This window comes from Diceros bicornis, chromosome 5 (assembly GCF_020826845.1).
Source record: "Diceros bicornis minor isolate mBicDic1 chromosome 5, mDicBic1.mat.cur, whole genome shotgun sequence".
Classification (NCBI taxonomy): Eukaryota; Metazoa; Chordata; class Mammalia; order Perissodactyla; family Rhinocerotidae; genus Diceros; species Diceros bicornis.
Window position 1 is genome coordinate 47,188,469 of NC_080744.1, and position 24,284 is coordinate 47,212,752.

Here is a 24,284-nt window from a genome sequence, read left to right on the forward strand (position 1 = left end):
TGTTTTGTTTTCTTTCCCTCCTTCCGTATTATCACCACCATGCCCCGCCCTCCTCTGGAAATTATCGTTACTTCTTCCAGGAGGCTCCCTGGAAAACCTCTCGGATGTTGGCCAGGCTGTGGGTGAGGTTTCTGTCCCACTCACCAGGGTGGCAGGCCCGCTCATTTTGGGGCTCTGTCACACAGAGAGGCATTTGCCATTTCTCCCCACGTATGGACGGGAACGGGAGGAATGTGTTCTTGGTACCAAAATAATTCCTCTCAATGGGATCAGCCTGGGCAGACTGGGCAAGCATCGTGACCATGGGCTGCTGGGTGGGGCTTGGACATTCTTGCGCTTCGTGTCACGAATTGTTCATGATAATGATACCCTACTGGCTGCGTCCTTTGCCAGACAGTGATTTTAAGCCCCAGAGAGAAAAACCCTGACCTGTGGGCAAGAACTCCATCCAAGCTCCAGCCACAAGCTGTCATTTGTCTGGTGATGCCACTGAAACTATGACTTATTCTCAAATTTCTCTAATGACTTGTCTGCATAAATGACCTTTCGGTTGCTGTTGGAGTTGGCCTTATAAGTAGGCATGAAGTGACTCAAGGGGTGTGATTTGGGTGAACCAGACAGCTCGACACCTTCTCCCCTGCTGGCCCTGGTGTCTGAAGTGCCACCACCAGGGATTCATGCCACTGAATCAAAGGATGTTTTCAGTGTACAAGAGTCTCCTAACAAAAATATCCGTGGATGGGTACTTGTAGCAGGTGTACGGGAGGCCCAAGGTGAGCTGCTGCCTTCTCTACGCCCAGCCCCTCCTTCCCATTCCCAATGCACTGGCGACCAGTCCATAGGACCTTCATGAGGTCCTGGCTCAGTCCTGGCCAGTCCTGGAGCCGATTCAGAATGTTAGTGTCCTTCACCTACCAGCTGATGGGGTTTGGCAGTTTACTCATTCACTCATTTATTCATTCATTCATTCATCAAATTTTTTTATTGAGCAGCTACATGTTCAGGTGCCAGGCATTTGGCTAGACTCTGGGGATGCTGGAGTGGACACAGTCCCTGCCCTCATGGAGCACAAGTTATGATGTAGGAGATAGACAACAAGTTCGCCAATAAGTGAATCATGGGTAACATGGTGATAACTGCTGAGAAGAAAATAAGTGGGCTGGAGAGTGATGGGGATGGGAAAGGGCGTGTGTGATGTTTACAGGGGCAGACAGGGAAGTTCTCTTGGATGAGGTGACATCTGGCCAGAAGCTGTACGCAGTGAGCCAGAGACATAGGGAGGGGCATTGCAGGCAGAGGGAGCAGCTAGTGCGAAGGGTGTGCTGGAGGCCTGGGAGCTGGGAGAGGCATGGGAAGGGTGATTGGTGAGGAGGACAGAGAGGGGGTGGGCGGGAGCAGTTACTCCTGATTCCCAGTCCGAGTGCCTGGAAGGCCTGGAGTAAACCTGGTGGATGAGCACTCACCACGCTGCAGCCTCTCTCCCAGAGGGCCAGAGAGCTCCATCCAGAGCCCCCGCTTGCCTGGACAAGGCCCTGGAAACTGCCTGCCAATTCCTCTGGGGCTGTAACTCCCTCCCTCCCCTCTACATCTGCAAGTACCATCCCTCTACTGGGGATGGCCCCATAGTCTTCACTTGGCGACCCCCATCCCCCACCCCTGACACCTGGGTGGGAGCAGGCCACTTCGCAGGTTGATTCCCCTTAGCCCCAGCCCTGCCCTGTCCCAGCTTCTCTGCCACCCCCTGCGCCCCACCCCGCATTCCTGAGGTTGGGCCTGTTTGCGTGGAATCACTGCAGGGGGAAGGGGCTATGAGAGGGCTGGTGTGCAAACACCTCCCACCTCACATTTTTGGCCAGAGCCCACCCTGGGTGAGCTTCACCCGCCCTTGGGAAATTCATTAAGTACTTAGTATGTGCTAGGCTCTGTGCTCTACATGTGTCAAGATGTCCCAATGAGAAAGGCATTTTACAGATGAGGAAATGAAGGTTCAGAAAGGTTAAGGCATTTGCCCAAGGTCACATAGCTGGTAAACGGTGAAGTTTTGGTTGAAACTCAAATCTGTGTTTCCCCAGAGCTCTTCCCAGAAAAACAGTAACAGTTGAGTGTACTCAGAATGGGGTTCTGAACTGAGGCTTATAACAGGGACAGCTCTGCAGCTCCAGGCATGGAGTTGCTGATCGGTGCATCTTGCCCACATTGTTGGCCCGCCAGGAATGAAGATCCTGGAAAGTCTCCTGCCATCCCTCACTGGTGACAGATCTGCTATGCCAGCATCCAGAAAGATGCTGCTCCTCTGGTCTGGAGTTCCCTGATTGCCAAGAGAAAAAAGCATAAATTGTCCCAATGTATGACCCTAATGTCTTACATCAAACATTCGCTAAGTGTCTTCTGGGTACCAAGGACGGGGGACCCAAAACTAATTACGGCCTGGTCCCTGCTATCATGGGGCACCCAGAACAGAAGATCAAGTGACTTCTTGAGACAGCTGCCCCATGATCTTGTTTTTGGGACAGGCGTGCCACTGCCTTCCCCCACAATTCCCTTCAGATCTGCAGGTTCTTACTGAGCACCTCTTTCTGTGCAGTATGGTCTCGGGCTTGCTGAGAACACAGTGAGAATTGGGACCCTCTCAGTAGGAAGGAGTCAGTTAGCTAGACTGAGGTGGGGGGAGATGGGGAGTGTGCAAGACAAGTACCAAAAAACTCTGCTAGCAGGCAGAACATAGGCTTCTTCTTGCTGAGCTATGTGCTTAAAAACAAAACAAAACAAAAATTAAATAAAGGCAGTGCTATTTCAACAAGATGAGCCTGAAATGAAAATGCACATGATATAAAATTTTTTTTGTATAACATTCAAACTGCAAATTATTTTTCAGTAAACTGGTTTTTTTGGAAAAATTTCCACGTTTACCTCACATAATTTTTAAAGAGATTTCCAGGAGATTATGAAGTTTCTGTGCAATTGCTTAAGTCTGTTTTCGTTCAGTCTCCAGATGTAAAACTCATAGGGAAAGTCGACCCCCCATTTCCAGGAGTAATGGCAAAAGCATAGAATTGTACACGATTTCCCTCAGTTCGTTTAGAGATGGCTTAGTGTAATTTGCTTTCTGTTGCTGTTTCATTCGGGTCTTCCTGCTTCCAGGGATTGCTGGTGAGGCTCGTGACCAGCTGGGAGATGGTCGGGCCATCCCCAGAGGGTGCTGTGGGGAGATCATTGCTTCAAGTGGCATCTGTGGGCACAAGGGAGTCAGCTGCCAGTGGGAGTGTGGTTTAGAAGGTGCCAGAATACTCCCTCTGCCACCAAGTTTGGCCCCAATAACCTGCTATAGTAACTAAGATTCCACCATTAGGAGTTTATTCCCTTTGATGACATTGTTTTCAAACTTTTTTTGAGGGGATGATGGTAATGCAATGGAGTTCTTTCTGCAAATGAGTTCTTGTACTGAAGGCCTGGACGTACGTAACTCAGAGGTGAATCAGGGGTCTCCCTCTCCTTGCAGTCTAGGTGAAATTCCCTAGACATCCCACCCCTCCTTGCCATCCTACCTATTTCCACAGCCTGATGAAGCCCTGGGATGTGACAGTCTTGTGGTCCGCTCAGCTTCTGGCTCCTCTGTCCCATTTTCTCTCGCATCCACCCTGTTGCAGAGCTCAGCCACTCTCCAGTTTCCACACGACACCTATTGTGGCAAGCCTTTTGTGAGTTTTGCAAAGATCCCTGGAGATTTCGTGGAGATCAAGGGAGAGTTCACTCCGCCGTCAGGCTTACCCCTTTGTCCTCTGTCTTTTACACACCCACTGCCACTGTTGCCACTACGGGACACAGGATGACTATATGGCCTCCCACCCGCATTGCCCGGCCCCCCTGCTCCTTCTGCCCCATTCTCCACACAGCCTTCAAGATTGGCTTCCTGAAAGCTGAATCTGATCTTCTTGTCCCAGCTTTGGTGATCCTCGCTGTCCTTCAGTTAAAGACCCAGATCCTGTACATGACCTGCAGGGCCCGCCACAGTCCGGACCCACCTCTCCAGCGTCGCTCTCACCTTTCCCAGATCCTCGCTCTTCCTTCCAGCCATGTGGACCTGTTTTTAGTGCCCTTCGTGCACTCGTGGTAGCTGCACAGGCTACTCCATCTGCCTGTAACACTCTCCATCCCCATCACCTGGTGAAGCGCTCTGTGTCTCAGCTTAACCTCCCAGTTAGACAGCACTTCCTCTGGGATGGGTTCCTGACTTCCTAGGCTACCGTCTAGGGTCCTGACCTGCGAATTTTTTGCTGCAGATTATAATAATATTCACCCAAACTGAGGGTTTCCCTTGTCAACCGTATATGACTGTCCCACTCTCCTGAGAAGCCAGCCTGCCTATGATATCTGGCACAAACCTGGTAGATGTGCAGTAAATATGTGCTGAATAAATGAATGAATGAATGAATGAATGAATGAATTAACAGCGTGCCAAAGTGATGTTTCCATGTGAAAATAGATCTCATGATGTTTCATCTGGAAAAGAGACAATAGACAGGGGTGCGAGGCTGTGCATGATCATTAACCTGAGGTTGCTGTGAGAAATTGTTGGAGGATTAGAAATAATGTGTGTAAAGTGCCAAGCGCAGTGCCTGGGACCCAGGAAGCTTTCATTGAAGGACACTTTCCATCCTCTCTTGTCCTCTTTGTAACCATTCCCCCCAGCCCCAACCTTGGACAATGGGTTGAATTGGAGGTAACAAGCAGAGTTTAGAGATGCAGATTTCTGCCCAGGGGAAGGAAAATTTTCTGAAAGAATATTCTGGAATTGGAATGGGATTTTTGTAATGGTGACAGCCCCGCTCTGCAGTCATATGATGTTGAAACAGGGCACCATACACCAGAGGGGTGGGCAGGGGATGGACAGATGTCTTTTAGGTTCCCTTCCCTCCTCAGAATCAGAAGCTCTGATTCTATTGTCATCTTTTTTTTTAATTTCCTTTGTTGCTTTGATTTAAAATAGGTGTAGGGATACTGCAAATTCAATATAAGAGAAATCTGAGGAAAATTATGTTACTAGGAAACCAAAAAGGTTTGACATTCTTTCAAGAGAATTTCTCTTCTGCCGCCATATATTGTTCCTGAGGTCGTACCAAACCAAATTTCTTATCCGTGGCCAGACTCCCTCCCACAATGAGCTGTGGCCATTGAGAACCAAAAGTCACTTGTTGGCTACTGCCTTTTCTGCTCTTTCAGGTATTAAAGAAGAAAGCAGAGTTTTCTAGCATGGTTCTTATTCCAAACAAGAGTGTGGATTTATTCTGGACATTTTGGTCTCTCAATAAAATATGTAAGATGTCTAAGTCAGGGTTTCTCAACCTTGGCACTAAAACATTTTGGGCCAGATAGTTCTTTGTTGTGGGAGGCTGTCCTGTATATTATATGATGTTTTAGCAGCATCCTTGGCCTCTACCAATTAAATTCCAGTAGTACCTCTCCAGTTGTGACAACCAAAAATGTCTCCACATATTGTCAAATGTCCCCTGGGGGAGTAAAATCACCCCTGGTTGATAACCACTGGTCTAAATAAAAAGACTGGAAGAGAGTCAGTCGTCTAGATGATCTCTGGGTCTAGGCAACTAACACACTGAACCTGAAACTCAGCTTTTCTGACCCCATGACCTGGGCTTAGGAGGCAGGACTTCGATGTGAATCAGATCAACTATCCAGAAGGCAAATGACCTGGATTCAAATCCTGGACCTCCTAGCTCCAAATCATTAACCGCTGTAAGCTTTACTTCCTTCATCTGTGAAATGTGGCAATGACAGTATTTACTCTACTGGGTGGTCAAGAGGATTAAATGAGATAATGCTCAAAAAGTGCTTATCACAGTACCTGACAGTTAATAAGGCTGCAATCCATGTGGCCTATTATTGTTTGTGACAAAAACTTCTCTTATCTTTGAAAAAGATAATCAATTCTTTGGCAGATAAAAACCTGCATGCATTCTGTATTAGGCAACGTAGGCTAACTGCTATAACACACAACCCTGAAGTTTAAGTGGCTAAACACAAGGAAAGTTTATTTGTCACATACCCAATAGTCCATTACTGGTGTTTCTGGCAGGACTGCTCTCCTGGGGACCTAAGTCTCTTCCATTTTGTGGGCCCTCCACAAAAAAAAAAAAAGACTTCTTGCGTCAAATAAATTTGAGAAATAATGTACTTATAACTTCTTTCTTGGAGATTCAAAGTGTCCATTAGCATATGAAGAACTCCAATGAATTCTACAGTAAAGAAACCTGTTGAACTTTGTTTAACCCAATGTTTCTCAATAAGTCAAACTTATTCGGGCATTGCCGCTTTTTAAAAATTTTGTCCTATCAGCTATTAACATCCCATGGAACAAGTGTCCTGTGGAATGACCTTTGGGAAATCTGAATTTTGGTTTTGAGCAGAGGAATGACATGGTCAGGCCTGTGTTTCAGGGAGGGAATTCCAGTCTCAGCTTGAGGGAATGTTTGTAAAGGTGAGTGATTAGACTCAGGGAGGAGGATTTTGTCACAGTCTAGGCAGTGATAACGGCCTGAAGTGGGGCAGTGACAGCGGGATGAGGGGAAGAGGGACAAGAGACTTAACAGGCATGTCTTAGTCTGCTAGGGCTGCCGTAAGAAAACACCACAGACTGGTGGCTCAAACAACAGACATTTATTTCTCACAGTTCTGGAGAGGAAGTCCAAGGTCAAGATGCTGGCAGGTTCGGTGCTGGGGGACTCTCTTCTTGGCTTGCAGATGGCTGCCTTCTCCATGTGTCCTCACATGGAGGAGAGAGAGCTCTGGTGTCTCTTCCTCTCCTTGTAAAGACACTAATCCCATCATGCTGTTCCACCTTCATGACCTCATTTAAACCTAATCATCTCCCAAAGGCCCCACCTTCTAATACTATCACAGTGGACGTTAGGGCTTCAACATATGAATTTGGTGGGAGGGCACAAACATTCAGTCCATAACAAGACATTTCAGCAGTAGAATTACTTGGACTTAGCAGGTAAGTGTCTGTGGAAATGAAAATGTCAGTATTGTCTCTCCCGTGTGGCAGAAAAGACTAGATGCTACAAGCTGAAAGAGAGCCCTTGGAGGTTTGGAGGGAAGCTGATTGGTCTCTGATGTTGGTGAGATCATCTGGGGGAAGGGTATCAAAGAGCAGAGCAGAAGGCTCAGGGCAGAGTCTTGGAGAACCACCCATTTGGGAGGGTTTGGAGATGAGCAGTCAGAGAGGAGCAAGGAGGGCTGCAGCCTGTCCCAGAAGCCATGGAAGAGGGTGTTTCAAGAAGGCCATCACAGGTACCAAATGCCACATAGGAGTCTTCTGGAAAGGACAGGAAAAGCCACCATTAGATTTGACCTGGGGGTTAGAGCACAATGTTATCGGATGGGAGAGTAGAAGCTGACCCCGAGACCTAGAGAGGCAATGCAGCTAACAAGGGTAGACATCTCTCTGGGAAGTGTGGCTGGATGGGAGGGAGTGGGGGAAGGGTTTTAGAGGAGAGAGTTCAGAACCTCTCTGTAGGGAAGGAAGTCAGAGGTAAGAGGGAGATGGAAGATACCAGAGAAAAGGGGCCTGGAAGAGGGGAAAGGAGGCCCCCTCCTCTGAGACGAGGGCAGCAGGCAATGTTGGGAGTAGTGCAGAGAAATTGTGAAGTGCAAGGCAGGAAAACGGAGGGAGCTCCCTTTCTTTTTAGGGAGATAGACAGTGAAGGCGTCTGTAAGGAGACAGAAGACGAAAAAGGGATGTTGAAGAGAGGTGCTTCCGAGAAGATGCCACCAAGCTCCCAAGACTCACTTTATATCATGTATTTTCCAAAATGGAAGCATCTTTATTGCTTGTGTTGATCATAAGAGCAATAATACTTATGAAAATTCTAATTATTCAGAAATATAGAGAGATGACAGTGTAATTTGAAATTTGTCTATGATCTCACATCCCAGAAATAACCACTGTTAGGTGTGTTATCTTTCCAGACCTATCCATTCCTTCCTTCCTTCCTTGCTTCCTTGCTTCCTTCCTTCCTTCCTTCCTTCCTTCCTTCCTTCCTTCCTTCCTTCCTTCCTTCCTTCCTCTCTCTCCCTCTCTTTCTTTCTTTCCTCTCCATTCTTCCTTCTTTCCTTCCCTCCTTCCTTTTTTTTTTTTCCTCTCTCTATTTCTCTCTCTGGTGGTTTTGTTACAAAAATGGGATTATGCCTACTGCTTTGCACACTTCTTTTCAACACCTATTCTGGACATCTTTTCCTGTCTATTCATGTGATTGCTACCTTTTCATCATTTTAAAGGCTGCATAGCATTACTTTTTATGGATATATCATAAAGACTTCTGTACCTTAAATTACGTGATTTTTAAAAGTTTTAAAGGCCAAATGGGGTTACATGCACTCGAGACTAGACACACAGAGACATTTGTGAAGACAGAAAGAAAACAACTCCAGGCTCTGGTGTCATCTTGAAAAACAACTCTATTGTTCACAATTGTTCCTACTATGATTCCTTTAGGAGCTGTTTATTCTTATTTTTATTGTTAAACATAATTTCTGCAGAATCATTCTCAGAACAATCACTCCATTTAAGATGTTATATTTTATTTTCAAATGAAGATATACTGCCTCCTAAACAAGATGTTGAGAAGGACTCAGCATTAATGGCATTCCTACCAAAGGGGCATAATCGGAATCTAATGATGACAAAACATCAGACAAAGCCAAATTGAGGACATTCTACAAAATAACTAGGTAGTCTTGCAACTTTCCTGTAAGCCTGAAATTGTCTAAAGTAGAAAAAATAAAACAGTTTGAATGAAAATACAAATGTAATTCTTTTACTTTTATTACTGCCCAAAGACCTAGATAATGCAGCTTGAAATGTTTACTTGGAAATGATTGACTCATGACTCATTAACCTTCAGAAAAATCACAAAAAATTAGCTTTCGTTGTCAGTGTTGCTGATCACTCACCATCTTTCGTGACTGGCCCTGATGGCACACCATCTATCAACTCACCACTCTCTCCCACGTTTGCCCTCTTCTCCTTTAATTTGTCCATCCATCCAATGGCTCCCAAACATCAAAGCAGTGTTGCATCCTATCTACCTGACCACGGTTTTTGTGTGTACCTGTGTCATGTTCTCTCTGTGTGGATCATTACAGTCAGGATCTTTACGAATACTCAACATTTCAGGATTAGATCAATAATTGTAGACATTTTCCTAAAAGTCCACTTTTTCCTCATCTGCCCATCTTACAGTGATGGGATGAAATATATTTAGACTTGAATATTCCCTTCTTTCCTCTTGATTGGGAGAACGCTGTCTTTGCACATCAACCTTTACTCCTTACACCCCATTCCTGCCCCTTCTCTCCCCACTCCCATGATTAGGAGAGTTTCCATTTGTCAGAAGGGTTGCAGGACTTTTGTGATGTAGAAAGATAGAAGCAGAGAGGCTGAAGGGGGAGAGGAAGAACTTGGCCAAATCAAATGAAATTGGTTTGTTTAATAAAATGCAGAGGAGGAAAAGAAAAAAGCATGGGGGCAAATGGCCATATAGCAAATAAGAGGCTCTGGAGTAGTATGTTTGGAGGAAGAGAGGGAAGGAGAAAGAGATTCAAGAAAGGTTGCTGGGAGGTATGAAATGGAGAGATGGAAGTAAAAGACTGGAGTTCTTTTTGTTATTGTTAATTTTTACTGTTTGGATTGTGCTTTTTTATTGTAACTACATATAGAGACTGCACACATGGATCTGGGATTCATAAGGGTTATGTTATTCGTAATCTTCCCGTACCTCCCTATTGCCTATAAGTTAACTTACAAACTCTTTAATCTTGTCATTTGAGCACTCTACCCCATCCTTGGTGGGCCCTTTGCAACCTTACATCCCTTGTGGGCACCCTCCTCTCCAACTAGACTAGCTGACTCACTGTCCTCCCGCCATGCCATGTGGTGTGTGCCCTCAGTGCCTTTGTTCATCTTGCCCCCATATGGAGTCTGGATTACAAGTCTCTCTTCTTTTTTTTTTTTTTTTTAAAGATTTTATTTATTTATTTTTCCCCCCAAAGCCCCAGTAGATAGTTGTATGTCATAGCTGCATATCCTTCTAGTTGCTGTATGTGGGATGCGGCCTCAGCATGGCCGGAGAAGCGGTGCCTTGATGCGCGCCCAGGATCCGAACCCGGGCCACCAGCAGCGGAGCTTGCGCACTTAACCGCCAAGCCACGGGGCCGGCCCACAAGTCTCTCTTCTTGAAAACTCACTTCCCTGGAAGCTTTAGGCCATGAGGGTATTCATTCCTCTGTACGCCCGTAGTGCTTCCTGCCTCATCTTGCTATGTAGTTCTCATTCCAGCATCTCCTCTTGTTAGTTACTTTCTCCTGTGTGTCACTGGCTTCCCAGTGGCTTGACAAGCTCCCTGAGGGCAGAAGTGCCTCCCTGCCAGCCTCTAGCTCAGTGGCTGACACTAGTAGGCTACAAACCTTCCCGTGATCTTAGGGGTTGCCCCATTTGTGTCACTTCCCACACTCTGACTTTGGCAGCCAGAGACTCTCTGAGCTCTAGTTCTCCCTGTCCAGAGAGCTGGCACTACCTACACTGCAGCCCCTTCCATCCTTTGATTTACTTAAAAATTTTTAACAGCTATTTGGGAACACATTCCACTCCTCTCCTCCCTGGTTGTGCCATTGACTAGCACTTTGCTGGTTTTATATTTGCGGATTTCACCTTTAAGAAGACTATCATCTTCTCTCCTCCTGTTTTGGGTATGCTGACCCCAGGCAGTGGGGCCTCAGCCACATGATCTGTACTGAGGCAAAGTCTGCTTGAGATCTGCTTCCAGTCATGACATTCTCAATCCTTTTTTATAACAATTTTTCTTTATTGAGACATTTAAAATGTATTAAATAATCCCAAATAATTAAAGATCATATTTTACAGCAACTTTGAAAGAAATCACTCTATCAGTGTACTGCTTTATTATAAATCCCTCCTTCACCTCCAGGAATCAAAAGCTATTACTGGCTGTTTTGTTCTCCATATTTAGGCCATGTGGCTTTAAGCTATTACTGGCTGTTTTGTTCTCCATATTTAGGCCATGTGGCTTTAAGATCTTCCTGGCTACTTATTTTTCTGCACCAGAAACTTCAACAGTTTAAGTATCTTCTGACAGCTTCCAAGTTAACCAGAGGGAAGATCTTACTTTGCCTTTTTCTCTCCACATCATCCCTCCCGTGACTCCCATCCTGTTCTCTTTATAATATTAAAGGAAAGATAGAAAGTTTTATATAGCCTGTGCCTGTGCTGAAAGCATAACAGGGCCACCCAACTAGGATCTTTCCAACCCTGGGACGCTTTCTCAGTGAATTTAGATCCCTCTCTCCCTTCCTAACTTTTTGAGAAGAAGCCCTCCAATTCAGACAGATCCATCACTTACTAGCTCTGTGACTGAAACTCTCTGAGCTTCCTTTTCCTCATCTGTAGGATGGGATTCCACCTTCAACAGATAGCTCTGAATAATAAATGAATTATAATATAAAATGATATGAGACTATATGTATACGTGTATATATATAGTCACAAGGCCCTGGTGTGGTGTGCTTGGCATATAGGAGGAGTTTAAGAGATGTGAGGTCTTTTCCACCCTCTTTCTACCTACACAGTACCTTAGAACAGTGGCCCTCAAACTAGTATGTCTTAGAAACACATGGGGTCCTTGGAGAAACTAGATTCCAGGTTCTCATCCGCAAAGAGTCTGGTTGATTGGGTCTGGGGTGAGACCGAAGAATCTGCCTTTTGAATAACCAGTGATTCTAATACAGATGGTTAACAGACCACCTTCTGAGACGTCCTGCTTTAGAATCATGAAATTATATGAAGGTAGAGCTGGTAGGGCCTCTGGATTACCTCATTCAACACTCACTCCCTGTTTGGCTGATAGAGACACCGAGTTCAGGTGACTCACCCAAGGTTATACAGGGAGGCAATGGCTGAGCTAAAATGGGAACTCAGGTCCCCTGACTCACAGAATGACTCTGGCTACACCAGGCAGCCACCTCCTTTTTATCAGGAAACAGTCCCTTTCCTGGCCCAAGCTCAGGTTGCCCTGAGCAACATCTTGGCAATAGCTGAAACATTGAGCCTTCTTTGTCAAAAGGCCTTCTAGAAACTATTTTCTATAAGGATTACTCTTGTGTAGCAGCCTATACTTCCTTTCCATAGCCTTGTTGAGAGTGTCTTCAGATTAGGAAAAATTTCTTCAATTATTTATTTGACTATAGTAGGTACTTTGATGACCTTTTGAATTTTCTTCTGGCATACTTCTCAACTGAAGGCTGCAGTATCTTTTAATGAAAAACATTTCCTTTGCTCATTTTAACACTTTCATTGTAAAGCAAAACACAAATAGAAAAAGCACACAAAACAAATGGTAGCTTGGTGGATAGTTACAAGGCGTACATCCTTCTAACCACCCCCCAGGTGATGACATAGAATTCTGTCAGCCACCCCAGATGCCCTTCTGTGTACCTGTCGCAGTGCTGACCTCCTCCATCCCTCCAAAGGTAACTAGATCCTAACTTTTACGGTAATCACCTGCTTGCGTGTCTTCGCAGTTTTATGACCTCAATTGTGCATTCCTAGACACTAAAGTTTAATGTTGCTCTTTAAAAAAAACTATGTTGCTCTTTAAAAAAAACTATGTCATTTAACTTGCATATTCTCCTCTATCCCTTTCTTCTTAAAGTTTATCTTTTGAAGAACCTGATCTATTTAACCTATAGGGTTTCTCACAGTCTTGATTTTGCTGATCGACAGAGGTTAGCTGAAACTCACATTTAATCTTTTTAACTGGATTGTTAGTTGTATGTTTTCTTTCATCGGTAGGCACATAATGTCTGTTTTTCACTCTTTTTCTCTTATATTAGTTCAATGTCTTGATCCATTAATTCACTGGAGGTTGCAAGATGGTGATAGTCTATCATTTCATTTTGATTTATTTACTGAAATAATTTTATAAGAAGAGGCCACCCCTCATCCACTACTTTTTAGTTGGCCACATTGTCACCTGGGTGAAAGGTACATTCCCCAGCATCCTTTGTAGTTAGGTATGACCACGTGACTACATTCTGGCCAGTGAGCTATAAATGGAAGTGTCAAATGCGACTTCTGGAAGGTCTCTTTAAAGGGAGGGAAGAACTTTGTTTTGGCCTATCTTCCTTCCTGGTGCTTAGAATCCTAATATGATAGCTGGAACCTCAGCAGGCGTTGAGCCACAGGTGATTTTGGAAGACTTCTGTTAGGATGGTGGAGTGGGGAGTAAGAAGGAGCCTGGGTCCCTGATGACAAAGTGGAGCTGCCATGCCAGGCCTGGGCTTCCTACATCTGGACTTCTGGTTGTGTGAAAGAAATATAAACTTCTATCTTGCTTAAGCCACTGTAGATGGGTTTCTGTTATACATTGCTGAACATAATCTTGAGAAAATACTCTTCACTGATACCAGAGAAGAGGGACATGGTGCCAGGAGAGCATTGGTTAGGGACAATTGACCTCAGCAGAAAGGCCAGGTCAGAGAACACTTTTCTGAAGAAGTGGTGACCAAGCTAGATCTCAAGGACGAACAAGGACTATTTGAATGGGAGCCCACAGGGGCGTAAAAAACCTTTAGGCAAAGGAACAGTTTGTACAAGGTTCTGTGGTGGGAGGGAGTATGGTGTATTAAAAGAACCCCCAAAAGGTCAAAGAGTAGCTAGTCTCAGAGTGAGAAGGAGGGTGGCACCCACTGTGGCTGGAGAAGTAAGGAGTTTATCTCCCGCCTAAGAGCAATGGGAAGCCAGGAAGTGTTTTAAGCAGAAGTGAGGACCCATGATCAGAGCTCTTTTTCAATAATGTCATTGTGGCTGCTGAGTGGAGAAATATTGGAGGGGGCGAGACTGTGGGCAGAGAGGCCGGTAGTCCAGGTGAGAGATGATAAACTAGGTTGACGTGGTGGAACTGGAGAGAAGGGGGCAGGTTCCAGAGATGTTTAGAGGCTAAAATTAACAAGACTCAGTGAGGAATTGGAAATGGGGACATGAGGGAGAGGAAGTTGCCTACACTGCTAGTGGGTTCTGGCTAATGTAACAGGATGGAAGGTGTGCTTAAAGCAGGGGAAGAGGCCAGTTCGGAGGACAAGATCACAAAATCAGATTTGGTTTTTGTAGGGGAAATCTTTTTTCCTTCTACTCATCTTAAGGGTAGGGCCCTATAAATTAGACTGACAAAAGACAGATTAACAAGAGAAAAACAAACCGACGTTTATGAACTTGTGTGTCATGCATAAACATGGGAGCACCCAGAGATGAGTAACGCAAGGGGTGGTTAGAACTTGGGCTGATATGGCATCTTAACAAAAGAACAATAAACTTTTAGAGAAGTGACAAGACAAAGGAAAAGGATTCTGAGTTTCTAGGGCAGCAAATTGTGGGAAGGCAAATATATGGGGGACTAATGGAAGATAGGGGCTAGTTAGTAAGGTTTGTTATGTAGATTCCTTTGGCGCCATATCTGGGCTGATAAGCATCTAGAATTGTCTCTGGTGATTAACCTTTGTCCTTCCTGGTAAAAAAATTAACTTTTGTCTTGTCCTGCTTTTGGGCAAATAGAGGGAGTGCAGAGAGCTTTTCTTATATCTGTTTCTTCTCAACCGCTTTCAGCCAAAAATAATCCTTCTGTCAAAGTGGCATATTTTAGGGTGGCATATTCTGCTACCCTTCACCTTGATGAGTATAAAGTGTTTGTATTAATTTGCAAAGTACCACAAACTGGCTGGCTCAAAACAACAGAGATTGATTCTTTCACAGTTCTGGAGGCTAGAAGTTAAAAATCAAGGTGTTGGTAGGTCCATGTTCCCTCTGAAGCCTCTAGGGGAGGATTCTTCTCTGCCTTTCCTAGCTTCTGGTGGTTGCCAGCAATCCTTGGCATTCCTTGCGCGGTAGCTTCATCACTCTAACCTCTGCCTCCATCGTCTTATGGCATCTCCCTGTGCGTCTGTGACTCTATGACTTTTCTTTTTATAAGGACATCAGTCATAGCGGAGTGAGGGCCCACTCTATCAGTACAACCTGATCTTAACTAATTACATCTGCAAAGACTCTATTTCCAAATAAGATCATACTCACAGGGACCTGGGGTTAGGACTTCAACATATCTTTTTGGGGGACACAATTCAACCCCAAACAGTGCCTGGGCTCCCTCCAAGTGGAGTGGCTAAGTGGGCAGCTGGCTGTGTGGATCCGTGGTGATAGGGCTGTGGAGAGAGAGGAAGATGGCAAGAAACAAATGGTTTCTGCTCCAGGCAGATAAGGAGCAATGTGCACAGAAGCATGGAGACTTGAGGGCGTGCTTGCAGCCGAGAATTTGATGCAGTCTCCAGTGGGGCTAGAGTGTAGGGTGTGATATCACCTTGGGTCTTGAGGGATTTGGGTTTCCTGCTAAAGTCTTTACCTTAACCCTAAAGGCAAAGCTGAGCTGCTGAGGGCTTCCTGTGGGATCCACAAGATCAGATTTGAGTCTTAAACAAAGGCTAGCAATCGCACATTGTAAATGCACTGAAGAGGTTTTCGTGGAGGTTTTGGTGTGTATGGAAGGGTACCAGCTGCCCTGGCTGCCCTACTCTCCCACATATTCCGACTCTGATTCCTCACTTTGATACCCACCCCTGGCCCCCGTGGTTTTGCTGACCATTGGGCCTGAGAAGTTACACAACAGTTTTGGTTTTGTTTATCCATCTCTCCCCTCCCCATAGGCCTGTGGGATTTCCACAGCAAGGGCGTGGTGTCGGGAGGCGGAAGAGGGGCGATTTGGACATCAACAGGTTGATGCACGTGAGAGCACGTTTTAAACTGCAAAGCATTTTACACCAGTTTGACGTACGTGGGAGTACTATTTTTTTAAACAGCTCTATTGAGATATAATTTATATGCTATAAAGTTTACTGGTTTGAAGTGTATAATTCAGCGCTTTTTTGTATATTCACAGACTTGTGCAAGCATCACCATGATCGAATTTTAGAAAATTTTCATCATCCCCAAAAGAAACCTGGTGCCTGGGTGCACATCGTGACTCCACCCTTTCCTAGCTGTGTAACTGTGGGCAACTTACTTAGCCTCTCTGAGCCCTCGTTTCCTCATGTTGTAGGTGGGAACAGTAACACACAATTTCATGGACTTAACTGAGAAGGGAATGAGATAGCAAATAACACCCTTAGCACATGATCTGGCACAGGGTAGGCCCTCAATAGATTCGAGTTCTTTAAATTAATGTTGGCAGTCGTTTTTCTGTGGATTTAGTCAGGAATCACCCTGAGCAGTTATTCAAGAATCATTGTCACAGCATCTAAAATTTTTTCTGAAGAACTCCCAGTCCTTACACTCAATCTAATGATTTTACATACACACACACACAAACACACTACATTTCACAAAACAGACACATGTACACAAAAACGCTAATACAACACACAGAGAACTAAGCAGGCTTTGAGAGATTCAGAGAGTCTCTGGAATATTTCTATGCATGTAAAGCTAATTGCTCTTTAAATATATACACATATATATATGTACTTATTAGCATAATGGATGTTTCTAATTTGCATTTCTCTAATTGAAAGGGCTTGTTGCCTGAAGATGTCCAGCAAAACTATCCACAGGCAAATTGTAAATTAGGCAAGATATTTAGTGTCTCTCCAACCTGGAGTTAGTAATAACAATTTCTTCGGTTGTTCTCATGTGCCAGAGTTAGGATTAAAAATTTTTATGTGTATCTTTATCTTTGCCTTGATCCTGAAAGTTAAGTTGTTATTCATATCTCAAAGTAGGAATTATAATTACTTTTGTAGGGAAGGAGAAAGGAGGCCCAGAGAATTTAAGCTACTTGCCCAAAGGCACACACTCGCAGGTGGAGAAGTCAGGATTTGAACTCAGGACCTCCCCACAATGATGGGCTAACGCATAGCTTCAGGTTAGGCCCTCTCCAGATGCCTCTGGGAATCTCCTTTAGAAGACAGGTGAGCTTATTCTCAGAGGCATGAGTGAGTGATAAGGCCAGTCATTATCCCCAGAGTTACTTCCATTGTGGAAGAGGCTGCCACCTTAATGCCCTAAACAATACTCTCAATCCTGGGAAAGTAGCAGAATCACCCAGGGAGCTTTACAAATATCTAGATTTTCTGGCTCCACTCCAGTCTGCTTATAGCAGAATTGTCTAGGATGAATCTTAGAATCTGTATTTCTGAAAAGCTTCCAAGAGACCATTTTAGACAGAAAATATAGAAGCTATAAAATGCAGGAGTACAAGAAAATATAGGCATTTTAAAATTTAAATTTTACTACAAGCAAAGTCTATACACAAATGCTGGTTTGGGGAAAATAGTAGTGACACATATGGCAAGTGGTGGGTGTATTAGTTAGGGCGCCACTAACTGCTGTATGTACAAACCCATCACTCTCTCCAGCTTAACACAGCAGAAATGAGTTTCTCACTCAGAGGAAGTCCGCGGTGGGCGATCCCGGCTGGCGGCAGCTCTTTTCCAGGCAGACATTCAGGAACCCAGGCTCCTTGCACTTGTGCACCTTCATCTTTAACATGAGGCTTCCAAGGTTGCTGGGGACGGACAGTCAGGAGGGGGGCCTACAGTGGGCGGTTTTGTGTGCTGGGTCTGGGAGTGGAACACGTACTCCACCCGCGCTTCGCTGGCTAGCACTCAGTCTAATGGACGGGTTTCAGCACTAGGGAGGCTGGGCATGTAGTCTGGCTGTTCCTACGAGGATGAAGAAAGAGGTTAGGTGAACTGTTACCCTGTCTCTACCCCCAAAGGATTAATATCTTACAAACTGATTAAAAAAAGGCAAACGATTCAATTAAAAATGGACAGAGAATAAGGACAAACTGTTCACAGAAGCACAAACACAAATGACTAATGAACATTAAAAGATGCTCAAGCTCTCTGGTAGACAGGGAAATGCAAAAAACAGTAACAATGGGTTATCAATTTCCACCCAGTTGACAGAAATTAAAGAGCAGTAACACCTACTGCTGGTGGGAAGCAGGCGAGTATGCTCATGCGCTGTCGGTGGAGATGGAGGCTGTTACAACATCGTGGAAAGCAATCTGGCATCAGCAATTAAAATTAAAAACACACGTCATTTCAACCTAGCAGTCCCATTCCAGAGAATCTCTTTCATAGAATAAAAGCAGTGTGTATGGACAGATATGTCCTAGGATATTTATTGCAACGTTATTCATAGTGACAAAAATAGGACATAAAGTTCCCATCAATAGGAGAATAGCTTAATGGATTGTGATTATAAATGTTATGGAATATTTTGCAGTTTAAAAAAAGATGGCTGAGGTATTTCCATGAGGTATTATTAAATGAGAAAATCAAGAATCAGAGAAATGTATATAATTCCTTTTTTTAAAGGATAAATCAAAGGATAATCCGTATCTCCCTTTTAAACCTCTCATCATCATCATCACCATCATCAACCTATGCCTGTCTATGTATGTACTTATGACTGATGAACATAAGAGAAAGGGTGTTAACATTGGTGACCTGGGCCAAGGACTGTGGGTAAAAGGGGACAGAGGTAGAGTAAGAAGGTAACCCCCCCATACTATATTTAAAGAGGTAGCAATGAAAAAACAGCATGTATGATAGGACTTCATAAGAGTTATATGTATATATAATATATATTCCTAAAGAAATGCAAGAATTTATTGTCATTCATGTATCAATGGTTATCTCAAGGTGGGATTTCAGGTAAGTTTTATTTTCTTCCTTATATCTTTATATATTGCTCAAAATTTTACAAAAAACATTTATTACTTATATAAACGGGGTGAGACCAATGAGCTTTTTCAATATATAAAAAAAATAAAAAGCTTCCTGAAAGATTCTGATGATTAACAGCTTTCACCATCCGGGTTTGACTTAGGAAGCTCAAAAAATAGAATTTAAAGCATCAGAAAGCAGAGTGTTAAGAAACGGCTTCTGAGAGAGGAGGCCCTCCTGGGACCCCAGAAGCCACTCCCCGTGGATCACTTCCTACTTGCAGTGTGCAAGTAGGAGACTGGCTCTGAGGGGAAATGCAGAGACTGGCTCTGAGGGGAAATGCAGATCAGCTGGGGCATGAGGTGTCTTCCTTTGGAAAGGGTGGAGTCTGGGGAATGTGAGGGCTGACTCCTGGTAGGCATCAATTTGGGGTTCGGGTGCTGGCTCCTGGCATCTGAAAGCTCTAAGTCAGGGCCACCAGGGCATGGTGGAGAGGCGGGTGACAGGAAAGCAGTGATGCTCAGGAGGTGGGGCAGAGGCCCGTTGCCAAGCAGACCGGGGCTTGAATCTGAGCCCCGCTGCTCTCTAGCCATGTGACCTTGGACCTGTTACTCCCCCTGCCTGGGCCTGAGTTGTCGCGATAGGAAAGTGAGGGTAGTGATGTCTTCCTGGCAGGTTTGTAAGAAAGAGAGATGATGCATGTGGATGCTGGCGGTGGCCCAGCCAGTTTTGTATGTGTATCAGCTTGTAGGAAAGCTCAGGGCCACAGTCCTGGGAGAGCCCATTGCTCAGCTCAGCAGGGAATGGAGGAGCGAGGAGCATCAGCAAGGAGAGGAGTGGGGGCTCTCCTGTGGCAGCCTTGGCTCCAGGAAGTGCAGGCTGCTGGGAAAGGACAGAGGCTCAGGCAGGCCTGGCTGAGGGCTTCTGAGTCTCTTAGCTCCTCGCCCTCTGGTCTCAGCTTCCTGTCCTGTCCCTGCCCCATCCCTTCAGTAAATTCTTGTGGATTGGAATTAGGTGAGTGTTGTGGACTGAATATTGTCCCTCGACAAATTCATACGTTGAAGCCCTAAGCCTTAGTGTGGCTGTATTTGGAGAAGCCTCTAAGGAAGTAATTAGGTTAAATGAGGTCATAAGAGTGGAGCCCTGACCTGATAGGACTAGTGTCTTTATAAGAAAAGACTCCAGAGAGCTCGCCAGAAACTGAACCCTGCTGGAGCCTTGATCTTGCACTTTCCAGCCTCCAGAATTGTGAGAAATAAATTTCAGTTGTTGAAGCCATGCAGTCTGTGGTATTTTGTGAGGCTTTAGTTGTAAATAATAAGATTCCTTTATTCCACTGACTATTCACAATATGCTGCTCAAGACTGACATAGAACCCATGACCCTTAAGATGTCCTCGGCCCAGCAAGGAGACGGTGGATGAGTAAACAGAACGAATGGTCTGCTGACAGAGGAAGTACTGGGTGCTCCGGGAGCAAAGAGAAGGGCATGGAACCCAGTGCATGATTTGCTAACTGGGGCCCCCAAATATGTTTTCTTTGGTCCCAGTAGTGTTTTATTTATTTTATTTTATTTTATTTATTTATTTTTTGTGAGGAAGATCAGCCCTGAGCTAACATCCATGCCAATCCTCCTCTTTTTGCTGAGGAAGACTGGCCCTGAGCTAACATCTGGCGGATCTTCCTCCACTTTATATGGGCCACGGTCACAGCATGGCTTGACAAGCGGTGCGTTGGTGCGTGCCCAGGGTTCCGAACCCAGGCCGCCAGCAGCAGAGTGCATTCATTTAACCGCTACACCATGGGGCAGGCCCCCAGTAGTGTTTTAAAATCGGGAAATCTCTTGGGCCAGCCGGGGGCATAGTGGCTAAGTTCATGCACTCCACTTTGTTGGCCTGGGGTTCGCAGGTTCAGATCTCGGGTGTGGACCCACACACCGCTCATTGAGCCATGCTGTGGTGGCATCCCACATATAAAATAGAGGAAGATTGCCACAGATGTTAGCTTAAGGACAATCTTCCTCAAGCAAAAAGGGGAAGACTGTCAACAGATGTTAGCTCAGGGCCAATCTTCCTCAGCAAAAGAAAAAAAAAAGGTGGGGTGGGGAATCTCACATAACAATCTAAACTTCTATCTTCTCTTGAAAAATCAAACTCTGGTCACAATGGGCCTGCATTGCTACAGCTGCCACCTTCAGAGACACTGTTCACCACTGTCCCCACTGCTCTCTCTGTCTACTTGCTTAGCCTGATGCCCTCACTTAGGTGATGTGTTGTGTGGGATCCCTGACATAAATGTTACCTTTTTTATGCTCATAAATGTGCACAATTAACTGCAGGTTTTTTCCGCTATGTTAGCTAGTGAGCTGGGTTAACTCAAACTAGGCCTAAAGCCAAAACGTTGACACTATGAAGGTCTCCCGGCACCATAATATTTCAGAGACCCAGGAAATTTCAGAGCTGGGCAGGACTTCAGGGATCAGGTAGTCTAAGCATCTCATTTCGCAATTTGGAAACAGACACCCAGAGAGGTGCAGTCGGCTGCCCCACGTCACACAGCTAGAGAGTAGGTAGGAGAGCCAAGATGAGAGCCCGAGTCCCCTGATGCCTAGCCCACTGCTTTTCCACTCCGATGAATTGCTTTTTTTCTCCTATTATCTTGGTAGAAAAAGAAAAGTATCAGTTTGCCACAGAGATTTGGGAAAGTATTGTCGTGTGATGTTTCATCCATGTTTGGGCCCTTTTTTTCACACTATCAGAAGAATAATCAAAAGAAAATTATTGGAAAGTGTTAGCCGTGTATTATGGCTTCCAAGCCCATGAGCACAGATGTCCACTGGCAAAGTTGAAATAAAATTGGAAGAAATTAAAACTCATTTTGTTTTGCAGGCCCTGGTAATAAAAAATTCTTGCTGCGGATGAGTGCTCAAACTCAGTCTCCTCCCCCTCATTATTAAACAAAAGCAGAACACGACAAAAATAGAAACTAATGCAGAAATCTGCTCTGGTTTCTTCTTTTGTGTACCAATGTTTTTGTTGGTCAAATCACATTATGGAGCGTCCATTACAATGGCTTATCTTTCTAGGCCCCAAAGTAACAATTAAGGATGTGAAGGGATGGTCTGTTGTAAAGCAAGATTGTACGAGAGCTCTATCTCTTTGGGTCTCTGTGCCCCAAGTTGGTGATGGGGAGAGTAATTAAGCATGAAATCCATCAAAGAATGCACAAGATGAGAAGCCGTGTCATCCGGTGGTTAAGGATATGGGTTTTGGAGCCAGACTTTCTGGGTTCGAATCTCAGCTCTGTCATTAACTAGCAGTCTGACTGTGGGCAAGATACTTAACCTGTTGGTGCCTTCATTTCCTTATTGGTGAAACAAGGCTGATGATTCTGGTCTCTGCCTTCCAGGGTTATTTTGAGGACTCAGAATACTAACACCCAGTGTCTGGCTTGATAAGCGTTAGCCAGACCATTGTGGCAAGTGACCAAGATTCTCTCCTTGACCAAACTTTAGTTAGGTTCCTCTGAACCCTCTTTTTGATTAGGCTTCCACATCCATCCTTGCCAAGATCAATTTTAGTAAGAATCCTGTGAAGTCAGTTTACAGAGAATCCTCGACCCTGGGTGTCTGATCACCCTCGATATATAATCAAATTCCTCATCCCCCACCTTTGGTATCTGATCACCCCAGCCTGCCTTCAGCAAGAATCTTGTTAAGCTGGTTTAGCAAGAATCCCCCTACTCTTATGTCTCCTCTTAGTTAATTTTCTATCCCCTCACACTCTCACTTTGCTTATTGGCTATAAATCCCCACTTGTCCTTGTTGTATTGGCAGTTAAGCCCGATCTCTCTCCCTTCTTGCGATACTCCTATCGCAGTGTGCAGGGTTCTTTATGGTCAGTCTCTCATTTAACTTTTGCAAAAACCTGTGAGCAGGCATTATAACCTAATTTCACAGATGAGGAACTGGAGTCAGATTGGTTAAATGACTGCCCAAAGTCGACAAGCTCGTAAATGCTGGGGAGGAGGCTTGAGGCTAGAGCCCGCGCTGGTGCCCCTCTGGCACTTGTGGGAAGCTTGATGAGTGGCAGGCATGGTGAAGGATGGGATTCAGGAGGAAAGGATGGGAAATGGATCTCACATTTGATGTAACACAGGACCACACACACGAGAGTCTTTGAGGAGCTGTTGGGGGCCAGGGATCCTGAGCTGACACGTCAGCTGGAACCTTTTCTAGGAGGGTGGGGTGATCTGGGAGATGAGAGGAAGTGGAGCGTGTGTGTGTATGTGTGTGTGTGTGTGCGCGCGCGCACGTGCATGACACACAGCGGGGGGGTGGAGAGAGAGTGAGAGAGATGGGACAAATTGTCTGCACTATCTCCTGTGTTCCAGCCTGGAGATTACTCACCATCTCTTCCTCAAAGAAGATTCTTGACCCCTGGCATGGCGTCCACGTACTCCATGGTCTATGGGCTTTGATTCCACTCTCCTCCGTGAGAGCATGTGGGGCCAGTGGGGCCCTCAGCCTTGGGGCCATAAAGCCCCTGAGCTGGAGGTTGTCCAGTTCAAGCTTTCCAATTTACAGATGATGAAAACGAGATCCTGAGAGGCTAGATCAATTTGTTTAGATTCATGGAGAAGCAGAGTTGGGCCAGAGACTGGATATCCTGATTTATTAATTCATCTGATCAATAGATATTGAGCATTTATCTTGTGCCAGCCCTGTTCTGGGCCCCCAGACACTAGCCTTTCAGGCATCTCTTAGAATCCTACCTTCTCCATTTGAGCACAGATTCCATTTCTTGTTTGCTCTTTTTTGAACTCATCATTGCATACTTCCTGGGCCCCAGGCCCTGTTAGGGGCAGCAGTAGAATCAGATGAAATCTTAGCAACACGGAGATTAAAACTGAGTGCCCTCCTCTATCTATAGGCCTCCCAGGTGGCCGGGCTCGGCCATGCGCGCTCTGCCTGCCCACTGCCCACTGCCCTCAGCCCTCAGCCCCTCTTCCAGATGTCTGCTCCTTTCCCTCTGCCCTTCCACATCCACGTTCCTAGCATTTGTCATTCACATCGGCAGCCTCCAGTTTCCGTCCTCTGCCAACTCGTCTCTGGGCTGTCTCCAATTTGCTTCTTTCCAAAGGATTAAGTGGCTCGTCCAAGGTCACAGGGCAATTCCGTCATGGGCTCAAGTCGTTGGACTCAGATTGGAGACGGATTCACTCGGAGGAGGGACCTATTATTTTTCGAAAACTTACCAGAAATGTCACATATCCCATATATACATTCCTTTCTTTTAAAAATTACTCAAACGCCTCATGACTTGCTTTTCTACTCTGTGCTGCCTCTCCATATGCTGTCTCTTCCCCAGATCACCACCTTGGCCTTCAAGCCTCTGTTTTCTGCCCATTGGGGAGACTTCAGTTTGAATTCCAGCCCCACCTCTCAGTAATGCTGGGACTTTGGGCAAGTTGCTT

General features: G+C 45.2%; 1 protein-coding gene across 1 annotated transcript in view; it reads right to left on the reverse strand.

Annotated features, from left to right (window-relative positions):
* Positions 1–295, reverse strand: part of TNFAIP8L3 (TNF alpha induced protein 8 like 3) — a 49,471-nt gene extending 49,176 nt beyond the window's left edge. Inside the window, exon 1 of the mRNA XM_058540544.1 lies at positions 145–295. Within this exon, the coding sequence (XP_058396527.1) occupies positions 145–295 (151 nt within the window). The remainder of the gene's footprint in view (positions 1–144) is intronic.
* Positions 296–24,284: the final 23,989 nt, after the last annotated feature.